Below are 15,459 nucleotides of genomic sequence, written 5' to 3' on the forward strand. Positions count from 1 at the left end.
GACGTCCACACATTTCAATTCATGTCACAGGTTTTACCACTTGCTGTTGATTGAAAATGATCTTGGTGGGGAGCTGTGATTTAAGTTTTAGTTGACAGCAAGCTCCTCGCAGTTGAGCCCACTCAAAACTCTAGGGCAGACATAATAACGACAAGGACACAGAGCACACTTCTCAGGAATTGCTCCAATTTCTTGAAGGAATAGCTGTCTTGTGCAGTGCAGAACAATGGAATGCAGTACAATAATTTTCCAGCAGATGTCCGTCAAGTCAAACAGTACAATTCAAGGGGGTGACGTGCTTCTGGCAGTTTTGTTTTTTTAATCTAAAGTTAAATACCGTACTTAAGTTGCTTCAAACTTCTGCAAAAACTATTTTGTTTGTAGTTGTTTCAAAATTTCATGAAAAAACATCCGCTTTCAATTCTAAGAAAAAGGCATGTCGGGGCGGACCCCATATTCTTTTTTTCTCCATCCATCCATTTTCTTTTTATTCTGATTAACACAAAGTTTAATTAAGCACATTTGAAGCATTGCGTGGATTATTTAATTTATTAATGTAAAATTACAATGATGCTGCATAAATTGTAAAGATGTCTCAATAAGTGTACATTCTTCATCTTATAATTATATTCTACATACAACCTGAAATAAAAAAAAAAATCAACAAGAAAATTAAGTAAACACCTAGTTTGTTTAATGTCTAAAGTCATTTGTTCACTAGTGGATGCTTATCAACTTTCTATAGCACTTGACTTTGTGGGTTCCCGGGTCCAGCTGATTTGGGGGAAACATTGGATTCTTTGCCAGATCATCACACTCTCAATGAGCAATTACTACACACTCACATTCACAACAATAGAACCTTTCGAGTCTTTGTTTAAGTTAATGAGTGATTTTGAATGAGTGAATGAATGAGTGATTTAGCAGGATTTAAATGAGTTATTTTGCAGCATTTAAATGGTGTGACAGCGTTTAATGAATCGACTAATTCTGTATCGGCCAAAAAATAAATAAATAAACATATTTGAATGTGCCATCAATAATTCAAACTATGAAAATCAGCCTAATTATTTGCAAACGTTGAATTACAGTACAGAAACCTCAGTATGGCCATATGCAGTGACACCTCAATGGCTGTGACTCCAAAAAAGTGTAACAGGGGATTATAAAAATGTTTATTGAACCCATGGTGCAATGAACACAACGAGAAGAGTACATAGAATACACAGATGTTTCCTGTGCTTGAATGGGAACAGAGTTCTCTTGTCCCTAGAACAAATTTAAAAACAGGATGAAAAACAAACAATGCGATTGTGGTTAGGGTTGTTGTGTGACAAGGGTTCTGCACTTTGAACAGGGATGTGAAATAACTCTTGTTTGTATTGTACTGTATGTCCAGACATGCATTGCACTCAAATTGAACCCAATTGCTGGCTCCAACTCTGCAAGGACATAATTTTACTCTGACATCTTTATATTTCAGATGTGTGGTGTAGATGAAATCACATCTGCCAGGTTTACTTTGTTACTAGTAAAGTTTCAAATCAATAACTATGTCTCGGTTTAAACTGCAGCCTGAAGTGACCTAATTCCGATTTTTTGAAAATCGCCAGCTGCCTGGAAGTGTCCTTGCACTTATTGTTTCCAAGCGTTCTGGCCTTCAGAACAATTAAAAAAAAAAATGTTATGTCGGCCACGCCCCCTTGGCTGTTTGTTGAGCCCTGAACAGAATGTCATAATGCCATAATATGAGAAGCGCTGCACTCCAAAACGTTTTACATTTAAATTGGGGCTCTGTGTTGAATATCAAACTACATAATGAGAATGAGGCCGACGCAGTGAGCTATTTTGTTTGTGCATCTGCCTCACAGTACACCCTTCTTGTGAGAAGATTGCATGTCCTGTGCCATGCTTGCTGGGGTTTTTCTAGAATAACAATTTTCTAATAAATTTTTAAGACCCACATTTAGACCCAAGTGGATTGTTTTATTTATGTTTAAGGTGCAATAAATTATAATTAAACACAGTAATTATTTAGGTACAATTCTTATGAACAAATTCAATAAAAAAAATGTTCAATCCCAAAATGTTCAAAACATCCGTTTTTTGCTATTTCAGGGCGCAGACATTTTGCCACTTGCTGTCAACTGAAAATGACATCACGGGTCGCTTGGGTAATGACCAATCACAGCTCACCTGATTTCTGAGTTTGGATGTCCGATTTGCAAGCCGATCAATTGTGTGTTGTGCTGTGATTTTCAGTTGACAGCATGTGACAAAATGGCTGCCTTGTGATGGCTAAAAATGCGTGTATTTTGTTGCATAAAATTCGTACACAAACAGTATTATTCAGAATGCTGGTTTTAGTCTAGTGTGGGCGCACATAACCTATGATGGGAAAACATACGACTTGACTTTCCCTTTAAATACGTTTTTTTAGGAATTAAATCGCTGCCAAGTTTTTGATTAACTTTACTTTAATGTTGTCCATTATGGAACTACATGGAGAGATAAGTACTTGAAGTGGCACAAAAAGTCGGAGAAGCACTAGAGTGGATCACTGCACAGCATGTCTGTCTCGCTCGCCCCGCGCGTGCACGCGTTTGTGCGCGAGTGTCGGCTGTGTGTGTATGTGTGTGCGCGCGCGTGTGCAGGGCTATGCTGTGCTGCTGGTGCTGCTCAGCTCACAGCTAGCAATGGCGCTGCGGGCTGCCCAGCTCTTCACCCCGCGTCTCCTACTCGCTGCGGCTTGGCTGTTGCTGGCTAGCGGACCCCAGCCGGTTCTGTCTTGTCCGAGTCGGTGTTTATGTTTCCGAACCACGGTGCGATGTATGCATCTGAATCTGGAAACAGTGCCGGCAGTGTCTCCGCAGACCACCATTCTGTAAGTAGCACCCGATTTTCTTTTCCCTTCTCTCAAACGGCGACAAGAGTGCGAAGATTGGTCATGCTAACACCCCCACACCCCTCCCTTTAACTTTCGGAGCCCGAAGCTTTTGTTGTTGTTGTTCCCTTGTTAATGTGCACTACGCCGAAATAAACTTTTGACTACTGTGTGAAGGTTGCCCACCAACGATTCTGAAAGTCCTAGTATCTCTTAACGGTGTCCCCTGGAAGTTTTCAACAACACCTGCTGGTGAGCTTAGCAGTTGGCTGAATGGGTTAATGCTGAGGGTTTTGGGGGTCACACAGCTGGTGACGGGGCGCCACATGAACAATGTGGAGCGTGAAAGTCAGTCGGTGGGGGTTCCACAGGAGAGTCATGCTTCTGTGGACTGCTCCAGTTTGGAAGTTTTGAAACTCGTACATCTCGTGTAATTGAGATATTGTGATGGAGCATTTGGCTTCCTTGTTTTGTTTAGAATTTTTGCTGTTGCTTCCGTTGTACTTTGAAGAGAATTGGAAATCTCAAATCATCTTTATTCACAGATCAATTAATGCCATGATTGATTGGATCTGTGAAATAAAACATTACACAATTTTGCTCTGTGTTTTATACAGTAGTCCCCCCCACAATTCTTTAAACATGTTTCAGAGGGGTTCTAGATTTTTTCTTAAACTTTATTTTTTGTGTATTGAACGTTAATCAGCGTTTTCTGAGAATTTTTATCGATTAACTGTTATTTTTTTTTCCCAATGCATTTTTGTGTGTGTCAATTATATGCACCCTTAGTTGGCAAGGCCGGTCCCAAACCTTTGCAAATTGTAGAGAAGGACTTGGTTAATTATTTGTTTGGGTGTGTATTGGTCCATCTTCTGAATCATCAGTGATCTGTTAGTGGTTTATTTGAAGTTGCTGATCCAGGGACGTCAAATTTATTGTTGTTGCAAGCCTCTTCATTGTTATGGTTTGATGCCCATTATGACTGTGAACCTATATGAATCACATATGATCGCCTTATTATCACATATCCAAATATATATATATATATATATATATATATATATATATATATATATACACCCAGTTTTGAAAACAGAAGCAAAGAACTGTTTTACTATTTTTCAGTTTACTTTAAAAATGGGCAGTCAAAAAATTGCTTGCGGTGTAAAATTGTGGTATTTTACCAAAAAAAAACATAAAGTCAATGCACTTAATTTGCTTATGCGGTCCTCACGACCAGCAAGAACGGTACCCCTAAAAGGTCCATCAGTCGTCATAATAACAGCTTGAGAATGTATCTGAACCCTTTAGGCCCTGGAACAGTCAAGTACTTCTTGTCGATGAGGTTGACTGAGAGAAAGAGTTCATACAGCACCAATTTTTCTGACATCTATTATTATTTAATAACATATAATTGTAAAAGTACCCACAAAAGAACTGCTTGTGTTCCCTGACCTTACTATTTCAAGATTATCTTAATATTGTACATTGTGCCTTGCGAGTCCAAAATTGACTCCGACTGAAACCTTTTAGGACGGAGTGTATTTTAGGCCGAGCTGAATAGCTCCTTGGTGGCAATACAGCCGCCAATCAAACTCATTCCTCAAATACATTGCCGCCTTTGTGTGGAATTGGCCCTGTGATCTAGTGTCAATGCACTGACCTATTAATAGTTACATTCTGGTAGGAAACTGGAGGACAAAGAGGCATCTTAGTCAGCTTCCAGCAAAGCAGCCACCGTGCAGAAAACGGCCTTGTCCTCCTAACATCTAGGGTCGCCCGTGACAGCCTTGCTGTGAACTCCTGGTCCAGCCCAGACACACCCCACACCTCACCCACTCCAATCCTTTGCCACAGCAATGAGAGTATTGTTTAGGTGTTTAAGCAGGATGTCTAAATTTGTTGCAGGGTTGATATAACACAAGGGCACATTGTCATTTCCTGCATGCTTTCATGCTTGTAAGCTTTGAAGTCGTAGCCACTCGTCGCCTCTCCTCCCGTCTGTCGTCAGGTCAGGACATGAATCCCTGGCTGCCTAATATCCTACTCATAGCTGACCATCTGCAAAGGAAATAACTAAACAATTATGTTGCCTCTGCAAAAACAAACAATGTATTGTACCTATATTGTCAAGCTCTCCCCTTGAGTGCATCAAAGCGAAACAAATTGAACTGCTCCACCTTTTATATGTATCGAGTTCAACTCCTCTTTTTTGGGGAGTTGAACCCTTAACCCTTGTGCCTCATTTTCATAAATACAAGAATCACCTTTGATGGGAACAGTCAATAGCTCACAATCAATGCAGTTCATATGTAGTTGGCATGTCACATTGCCAGCCTGTTTCAGTGTGTAGGGTAATCTTGTTTTGTAATCAGACCTGTGGCTGACATCATCTATAGTACAAAACTACCGACATCTAGCATAAGCACACAAGCTACCATAGCTGTTAAGACTCGCAGACCCCAAATAAGTTTGAAGCCAATCAAGTTCGATCAAATCACTATCTTCAGAAACAAAACTAGTACTTCAACGCCAGATCAACAGTTCAAACTTAAACCTCCAGTCTAATTTTTTTAATACTCTTTTGCATTTACATGCAATTGAATGCATTTTTACAATTGTATTTGCAGTTAAAAATAGTCACAACTGTGCCTATTATTTGATTCAGTTGTCTGCTGAAATGGAAAAAAAAAAGTCTAGGACAAGATTCAAATGCATTTTATTGAGATTACCGGTAATTAAGCTGTGCATTTGATATTAGATTTACTGCTATCGTTATTATTATTGTTCTGTATAATAAACATTATTATAACAGTATTTATTTTAAAGAGGGAGACATCATTCTTTTTTTTTTTAGTAAAATATAAGTTAGCTGCAAGTTAGCCGGAAATGGAGTACATACATGTTCAGTTATCCTATCAAGGGTTGTTTGTCGAGCAGTTCATGCATTAGTTCCTTCACTGGTTAAAATTTGAACACCTAATACCAAGCCACTTTAAAGTGGGTATTTTTAGTCAAACTTTGTTTAAAGTCAACCTGACTTGGTTGACTTTTTCCCAGCCCTAATTGTCTGGTGTATTTTGGGAATTAAATTTAATGCAAAATATTACTGATTAGAGGCCACATAATTATGAACAATGGGACTATTGAGTAATCCATATTAAGATGTTCTTCAACAATATCTTGACTCTTATATTAATATGCTTTTATTAAAAATAATTCAAAAAAAATATTGGCTCTATTATACTCAGGGTTTGTGCAAAACGCACATTTGGACCAGGAAACGCTGTTTTTCCCTCACTTTTTTTCTGGTAGCCATGTGTTTTTCAGCTGTTTTCTCCTGGGACCCGAGGCATGATAGTAAGTTATATTCCCTTACAATAATGACACATCTGCACAGTTTCTCAAGGATATCAAAAAGTGAGGTCTTCTTCCAACAAGATTTTGGATGTTTTAATGTTTGTACCAATAATGGGCTGCTGCGGATGAAGTTACCTTTCAGTTGGGTTGTACATGTTTTAATGAATTTGCATTAGAGGTGTCAAAATGAATCGATTAATGGACAACTAATCAATTATCAAGTTAACAGACTAGCAGGAAATGTTATTGGGCCAATATCAGTGCCGGCCGCCCTCAGTTGGGTGTTTTAAATTGAGAAACCAGACAAAACTGAGGGCTTGGTGTGTAAAGGGAGCAATATCGTAAAGTTTAAAAAATAACTGGTGTTCTAATTTTTGTGTCCTGTCTTGTATTTGCCAAGACGGTTTGCTTTAAATCAATATACCCGTAGTTAGTTTTAAAGGAGGCACATTCTGGGAACAGATGTGACATCAAGTCAAGGGCCATCCCTTGCCCCACCGCCTGATATGCCAGATTGTTGTTGTCGTTGCTGTATTTGAATATTCTGGTGAAAGTCGAGAGGGAATGGGCCAACATGGATATTTATTTGAGCCAGAAAGGACCGCTGATTCGGAATCCGGCAATGAAAATGCCAAGACTGATTTGTCAGATGAAGAATATGCCGCATTACATTGGAGAGACTCGGCAAGGCTGAAGGCGGAGTTAGAGGCTGCTGCATCCATTAGATGCTAAAGTCTGATATTGCGTGCTTTTGTTGCCATCGATACAAACTTGCATTGGTTTTACGGCTGTTTTACCTTAATTTTACCCACAAACATCACTGGCTTGATCGACAAGTGTGTGCATGCCACTCCCGATTAGCTGTCGACTGGTAAGTTTTTCGCCAGCACAGAAGACGGTCCTTTCTTGTTCAAATATCATCCAGACATTTCCATGCTATTTTGCTGTTCAAAGCTGGATATTCTCCACTTTAACATGGTTCCAATCAGACTTGTGCCAATTTAAATGGATTGCCATTCGCCCGAGTGCCCTTTTTTTCTAATCAAGCCCTTATTATTACACTTAACGTCCTACCTTGGTTATCTTAGCATGGCAAGAGGCATCTAGTCACCCCTTTCTATTTTTGCTCTTCATTATTTATTGCTTAGGTGCATAATATACATGTTTTACCAGCAAACGTATGGTTGCTCAATGTGATCACGGTGGACCAGTATGACTTTATAAGTCAGTCAAGTCCAAAGTCAGCCGGAAAACAAACAAACAAACAAACAAAACGAAACCACCGCTGTTTGCCTTAGACCTGATTAAGTTTATCAAGTAGACTGTTGTTGCAAGGAATAACTTCCAGGAAGATCTTCAAAATAAAAGCTCACCAAGACCATTTGTATCATACACTACGGGTTAAAATGCAGTTTGTTTCGAAGCATTGACTGGTGTTCTCACAATATTTGGGTGTTTTTCTATATATATATCTCCCTGTGTATTCATTGCACTTCTGGCCCAAAAACGCTTAAAAAAAATAAACAGATCTCCTCCCATCCCTGTTAGATACTACCCAGTAAATGTGTATAATCCTGCCTGGTCTGGAGCCTGGCCTGAAGGTGGGGCTCATTTTCCCGGTAGGTTTTCACTGAGTGTCTAATTTGACACGATACAGCCACCTTTCTGTGATTAATTTAAGTTCTGAATAATTAGGTTTGTCACACAAAAGTGGTGTCTTTGTTTTTGTGAGTCATTTCAGTGGTGATTGAATATACACTGTCGGCACAAAAGCTTCATATACCATTTAGAAATTCGCTAAGCGAGAGACAATACAAACTAATTGCAACAAAGTACTGTAAAAGCTGTTGTTTGATTGTATAGCTGGACCCATCAGAACGAGATCTCTCAGTCATGACTTTCAATAGTCTGGTGATACTGAAGACAATGGATCTAAAGTAGGTTTTTGCAGCCTAACCACTGGGGATATGTTTTTTTAGATATGCTTATTGACACCATTCCATGAATTGCTGTGGAAAATGTCATCTATTTGAAATATTTCCAGAGGTGTGGGCTGTCTTATATTGTATCTTGAGTTGTGTCTTAATGACTCTCTCTGACCCAAAACAATGGATTGCTCTGACAGAGTGACAGTGAGTCAGGGAGAGAAAGTCAAGTTCTATTGTTTGGAATTTGCTGCAGTCGGGCTTTGTGAGGCACTCAGTCTCTGCAGCATTATGGAATGTAAAGCCAGAAATCCCCAAAGCTTTGCTAATTTGCACAGTGAGATTGGCCCCAAGATAGTTATTGAAAGGACTATACTGCCCCTTCCAGCTGTCATCCAGCTAGAGGAATATTGTTCCTTCTTGTTCCGAAAATGGCTCTCTAAGATTTTTGATTGTTTTAAGGTTTTAAAATAATGTTCCTTGTGCCATAACAGTAATAACATTCCATTGCAATTTGCTACTAGACTTTGGAAAGCCAAGTTCAATAGGAGGCTATTCTTCATGAAGTCAATGGTAAGCTAATGCACAATGCAGAACTCTGAGTCTGCCCACTATTTAGATAAACACTCAATTATGTCATTCTCTCTAACCGGAGCAGCCTGCCAAAAGAAAAAGAAAAAAAAAACTAAGTCAGTGTGGCTAGAAGAGAACCCCAGGTCATGACATTCATTTCAGAACAGAAATTTAATTAAAAGTAATAGTATTTAAGATTCTAGTTTCACTGGGGAACATCGGATATAAAAATACTAACACGCTTATTAAATCCAAATGTGCAAACGGTTGGATTTCACTGATTCGGAGCTGACAAAATATACTATACTTGCTGCTGTAGCTGTTGTATAACTTAAGTGAACTATCATATGCAAGTTTTGTGTTCTCCAAATGCTGTGGTCAACTTAGTTGACTGAGCTGAATCCCCCCTCTCTCACCCACTCCTCACCCTCCCAGGCCTACATGTCGTTGCTGTCGTTTAACTTGTGCCTTAGTCCCTGTCAATTAGGACTAACATGACCCTTTGTTATGTTTGCCATATTTTTTCTCCAATTTCGCTTCTTTTCGGTATCCGCCCATGACAGTGAAGTCCCCTGCCCTGCATATCACTGAAAAGCATTCCATAGGATGTTTGGCTTGGAGTCAATGAGGTGTTTTGAGTTTAAGGGTGTGCACAGACTATCTTGACCCAAGATCTGCAGGTAACGTTCAAGCAGCTCACCTCCCAAACTTCTTGTCAACCTCTAACAGCCACAAAACGTTTCCAGCCTGCAGTAACTAACCACACAACTTTTTCTTGGATCATACACCCCCCCCTCCCACACACACACACACACACACACAAACAAACACATGCACACACACGCACACACATGCACATGTTCATATGTTTGCCATGATGTGCAATATCCAAAATTAACACTAACCTGAATAAAACCAACCAAATCAACGCTATGCAAAGACGAGTAAACCTCTAACCTTAAAAAAAAACACACAAAGACTAAAGACAAAAAAGCAGACATACCTCTGCAGCACTTATAAGTGCAGGGAAATCCTTTTTATAGCTTGACTTTACTGGTTTACTGATGCTCAAATTCACATTTTGGCCAAAACCATTGTTGAATTGCAAATCAAAAAAAGAAGTTTTGAATCACAATTAAAAAAAATAAAATAATAATAATAAGGATAATGGCTCACTACCTGCAAACTATGGCTTTAGTCATTTGTATTTGTTTTATTTTTAAATACTTTTTGGGGTGACTCTGATAGATGCCTACTATCAAATGTACACTACCCCAGAATATAGTCCTCATAAGGCCCCCCAATTTTATTTATGTATTTTTTTAAGTATACTCCTTGTGGTCTACCAGTTAGCCGCAAATTCCCGCAATGGACTATGTGGGCACTCCTGCTCAAATTGTTTGTCTTTGTTTATTTATTTATTATTATTATTTTTTAGATTAAGGTCTGTTCATTTCCCAACTCTTTCCTGTTCAGTAGTTTTCTTCCATTCTGTGATGCTCTTGTTTAACTATTAATGAGTCACACAGCCCTAGACCCACACAGTTTGTGGGAAAGTATACTTGGGCATGTGTCACAGAGTTGAACCACTTTCTTGACCACAAACAGAAAAGAAGGAGATGTTCACACATGGTGCTCAGATGTAGGATTGGGGACCTTCCAGGTTTTCTCATTGTTTGGTCCTCAGCAAGCACTAAAAGAAACGCCCTTTGAAATGCTGCTCATCCGCATAATGGTTGAGCTACATTAAATGTATGAACCATATGCAAAATTTGATTCACTGACCTGAGCTTAAAGTTAAGTTTTTGGATGCAGATACACTCCCTGACAAATAGTGGAGCAGTAACTACCAATTCCTTTTTTTTTTTCTTTTTAACTGCAGACTGAAAATTTTGGCTTTCATGTCAGTACACAACTAGCATTATTTGAAACAGGACACCAAATCTTGTCGCGCTAAAGCGATGAAATTTTGACTCTAAAAGTAGGTTTTAAGTGAATAAAACTAAAAAGGAAACACATTTTGTTTTTGTTTTTTTCAATAATTATTCATAATGTTTTGCAGGCGACCAAACATGCCAGTGATGCATAGAACATTATTGCGGTTCAAGCTCTGGAAACATTACTGGTAATGGTATTCGGTGCAACACTATCAGACACCCTACAGAGACAGAAAACCCTGTCACAATCAGCCTTTTTGTTTGATCTGACCTCAAATATTTACTACCAGGCTTATTAATTATGATGAGTGATGCTCTGAACATTGTAACAATCCATATTATTGTTTTATTTTGTGGACACTGGACAAGCTATCTTTGTTGTTCAAACGATTATTTGAGACAATGTGATCATGTTGATTTGTGTCACCTGCGTGTGTAGGCTTGTCACCAGATTTGCCTGCTTTGGGCGTGTGCAATAAAAACCCTGTGAAGTTGTCGGCAGCCGTGGCTAATGGCTGTGAAATAGAAGTTGCCCTTTTTATTTGATACTTTTTTTTTTCCCTCATCTTGATGCCATCACTTGAACAGTTTACCACTAACTAACGAATTAAGAGTCCAATGACAATTACCTGGCAATTTTTGACCACAGAATGCTTCACAACTTCACATCATCCACAAATTTTCCATTATTTTTTACATTTGCTTATTTTATTTGTGAAAGGACATCACTTCTATTTTGACTTGATTTATTTAAAAGGATGCTGATTTGAGAAGTTGTCTTTTTCAAACAAATCACTTTCAATGGGTAATGGTCATTGACAAAATTTTTGTCAGACGCAAAAGCTGTGCTTAAGTAATAAACACATGGTAAACACGCACCTATTTACATGTACTTGAGTGTGCAAAGATGTTGGAATGATATTACTCCCTGCAGTCATTTGGGCACTCACAGGATATCTTCCAATATCATCAGCAGCAAAAGTTATTTACTTCTGCCAAATTAGTCGGTCCTTTCCTTCCATCACACAGCCTAACCCCATATTTGCTGTAGGCAACATCCAGCTGGAATTGATTCTGCTTTTTCTGCAGGAAAAGACAGCCATTGCAACCGTAAAAATTCATGCACAAACCCTTCAAAGATGTAAAGCTTTTTTTCTTTTTTTTTTTCCAAATTTTCCAAACATTTCATTTCTCGCGGTATGGCATAAACTGTATTAATCTATTCCATCAAAAGAGCAGCATCACGTTGTGTACTTGGGATTGAAATACCAGTTTTTTAGGGTTAGGGTTAGTGTTATGTCAGTTTTTAGCACCACGATGTAATATTATGTAACAGACTGGGATATGCCTTTAATATTTATGTAATGTGATGGAGGGTTTATGTCACTCCCTATTTACAAGTTCATAAAAGCAACACTATCAGTGGTCGTGAGTGTCAGAATGGAGAAAGACCCATGATGGAGCGCGTGTGCTGTTACTGTTCAATGTCACATACCGGTATTCAAAAACAGTGTTTTGGTTGTTAATAAGTGTGACTTCATTGACTAATACATTTGTAATCCATAGCATACTCTATATGTTAGCATATTAAACAGGACATTGAGTTTCACACAAGGTATCCTGTGTGTTTTAATGCTAGCTACCAGACATGACCGAGCATTCCGGTTGTGATGCCATGAAATACAGATTTCCATCGTATTAAATATTTTGGGTGGAATGTGCTGTAACTTTCATACTCAGTTGCTAACACTGGTTGGCCATGACACTACGTTACGTCACAATGTTTCTTTTTAGTCCATGGATGACTTGGATTAAATCAGATAATTATCAAAAAATTTACTAAAAATGTATAAGTACAGTATACCTTGAGGTAATCCGTGCCCCACCTGGCATCACCTTGCGCCCCAGCAGGGGGGCCTGCCCCACATTTTGAGAAGGACTGATTTAGCTATATTTCTATTCTGATGTATAGCGCAGGACTGAGATATTCCAGCTTCGCTTGTAGTTGTCTTTTAAACCTTTTAGGTTTCTTGTGTGCAAACTATGGGCAATGACCAAAGCAAATAGTGAAGTTTGTTCTTTTGGAGGATCTCATTACTCCACAGAGCAATCCTGGCATAAAACACACACTGAACAAATCTTTTGTGAACTGTGGCAGGGGCAACTTAAGATGGCTGTCCTTTAGCTTTTGCCAACTGTTAGTCTAGATAGAATAGCCCTGATCTAAGAAATGTGCCTGAAGATAGTGCAGTTTAAATTCAGAAATGCTAATTAAATTATCCCCCAGAAAGGTGCACCTGTTTGTTCCTTAACTCCTCTGGGATAGGCAGCTGATACATAGTTTAGACAAGTAATTGGCTATTGACATCCAATCCACAAACCTCATAGATGTCACGCACAAAACGTGTCGCGCACTTTATGACAAATGCAATGCATGAACTAATAAGGAAAAAACACATTTTTCCATGTAAACACATGGTTATTTGCAACATGTTTTGATCAAGGCATACATTGTGTATTATTCAATCATACGTACATTATGCAGGGTATTGGTTATGTTGTGATTTGGTGCGACAATAATGACAGCATCTGTACTCAAACCTCATCTCAGCCAAAATGGAATTTCTTATGGTCTTCAAGACTGTTTTAAACCGGCGCTGCTTGAACCAGCATTTAGTTCCTGCATGCCTTTATCACCCAGAGCTGGAGGCTGCTGGTAGATGGGACAGCTGTCTCGGCATGCCCGGGAAGTGTACTCCACATCTTGGGCCTATGGTCTTGTTTTGCTGTGGGTGGTGCTCCTCTTCACCTTGCTGTGATCCCTGATTTTTCCACAAAGGGCTCTCACCACCATTTACAACACTTTTGAGAGATTGACAGTTATTTTGCCTGATATCACAACACATTATTGTAGCTGCCTTCTTAAGAAGAAAAAAAAACATAAAACATTCTTAGCACAGGGATTGACAACTTTAAACATCCATTCTTTCAAAAAACACCACATAAAGTTATACCCCCATTCCCCTATATAAAAAAATGAAGGGTCTAAATTAAGTATGACACCCATCCAGGACCTTCTACCATTGCTCTAAATGAAACAAGTCAATGCAAAAAAAAAAAAAAAAAAAAAAAAGTTAGTCCACTCTGATTGAATCCTTATGTGTTGGGGCTGTGCTTGTATAGACAGAGTACCTTATAAACATAACAGTTCATTTTGATATTGCAGCCCATATTATTACAGTCATTATTGAGAGCAAGAACTCAACAATGTACTTATTTTTTCCATTTTTTGTATCAAGTAAAATGGCACATACCACACATGGCAGGATGCTGATTACCGTATTTTTCGCACTATAAGGCGCACATAAAAGCCTTATTTTTTTTAAAAGCTGATGGTGCGCCTTATAATCAGGTGCACCTTATATATGGATCAATATTGAGATTTGGATTTGTAGATGGGAAATGAATTTATAAAGAAAGCTTTACCTGTTTCTTTTTTGTGTGTACAGTTGAACAAGGTTGGTCATACTAACCCTAACCCTAACCCTAACCCAAACCCTTATTATGCTATTCAGCGTTTAGTTATTATTTGAGTTATTATTGTTATTACTTTGAGTATTACTATATTGTGATTGAAAACTTTTTCAAATATGTCATTAATTGAGGGCGCGCCTTATAATCTGGTGCGCCTTATATATGGAAAAGGTTTTAAAATATGTCATCAATTGAGGGTGCGCCTTATAATCCGGTGCACCTTATAGTGCGGAAAATATGGTAAATAAAAGACATTTGGGGGAATAGCAGTATGAAGGACTTTTCATTTTCACTTCAAAGTGACAGTGTGTAAGATTAAGATAGTTTTCCATTAAAAAGAAATAAATTAAATGATTGATTACAAAAACTTGCAAATGATTGTGTTCTTAAATACCAACAGTATGTTTTAAATGTAATCATATGCCTAGTTATCGTTAAATTATATTACATGGGGGGTGGCACTTCTACGGAGGCGGTCATGTTTGTCATAGTTACGGACAATGGTAAATGCAGCACCTGCAGCACCTCTGTGATGAAAAACTGTCTAAATCTTACACACTATCCCTTTCATTAGTAGTCCCTGCTGCATCGATTAGTGCATTGATTAGACTTCATTTTCTGGTGTCATTATCATCATTTTTAAATTAGTTGCTTAATATGATTGGTGGTGCAAATCGCAAAACGCTTTGATGAGAATTGTATTCATTATCCTTGGGGCAAAGATTGTATAAAGGTACCCTGTTTAATGGTTAGCTTTACAAACACATTCTGGTGAGATGAGTAATGTTCTCTGTGTTCCTTGATGATCAGAACATGACCGGTCATTTGTGAACATTATTTCCTGCAGATGTCTGTTGCCAGCATTGTGTACTTTTACAAGGACGCTTTTCTTACTGATATATAATCATGTTGTGAGTTTAACATATGTTTTATTTTGCTCTGCAGGGACCTAAGATTCAACAAAATCAAGGATTTACAGCCAGGGTCTTTTAGCCGATTAAAGAATCTCAACACACTGTAAGTTTTGTTTATTTTGTTTGAACGAATGTGTTTTTGTCCAGGTATTTAATATTCTTTTTAAAAAAAAACTAGTTTTACAAAATGTTTCAAATGTTTCAGTACTTAAATGAAACATTAATTATTGACACTTTTAATTAAATAAAACAATTAATTAATTACACTTTTATTTAGGTTTTGAATGGTAAATTTATTTATTGAATGTTGGCGCTTTCAGTCCTCCACACTG

The 15,459-nt window shown here is 38.2% G+C and overlaps 1 protein-coding gene across 2 annotated transcripts in view; it reads left to right on the plus strand.

The window, feature by feature from the left end:
- Nucleotides 1-2,657: 2,657 nt before the first annotated feature.
- pxdn (peroxidasin) overlaps nucleotides 2,658-15,459 on the plus strand; it is a 51,054-nt gene continuing 38,252 nt past the window's right edge. For both annotated transcript variants that reach the window (XM_088433849.1, XM_088433850.1), the window contains exons 1-2: nucleotides 2,658-2,884; nucleotides 15,159-15,230. In XM_088433849.1, the coding sequence (XP_088289975.1) occupies nucleotides 2,697-2,884; nucleotides 15,159-15,230 (260 nt within the window). In that variant the 5' untranslated portion in view covers nucleotides 2,658-2,696. The remainder of the gene's footprint in view (nucleotides 2,885-15,158; nucleotides 15,231-15,459) is intronic.

The sequence above is a fragment of the Hippichthys cyanospilos genome, chromosome 14 (assembly GCF_059441005.1).
Source record: "Hippichthys cyanospilos isolate Australia breed blue-spotted pipefish chromosome 14, RoL_Hcya_1.0, whole genome shotgun sequence".
NCBI classification, from domain to species: Eukaryota; Metazoa; Chordata; class Actinopteri; order Syngnathiformes; family Syngnathidae; genus Hippichthys; species Hippichthys cyanospilos.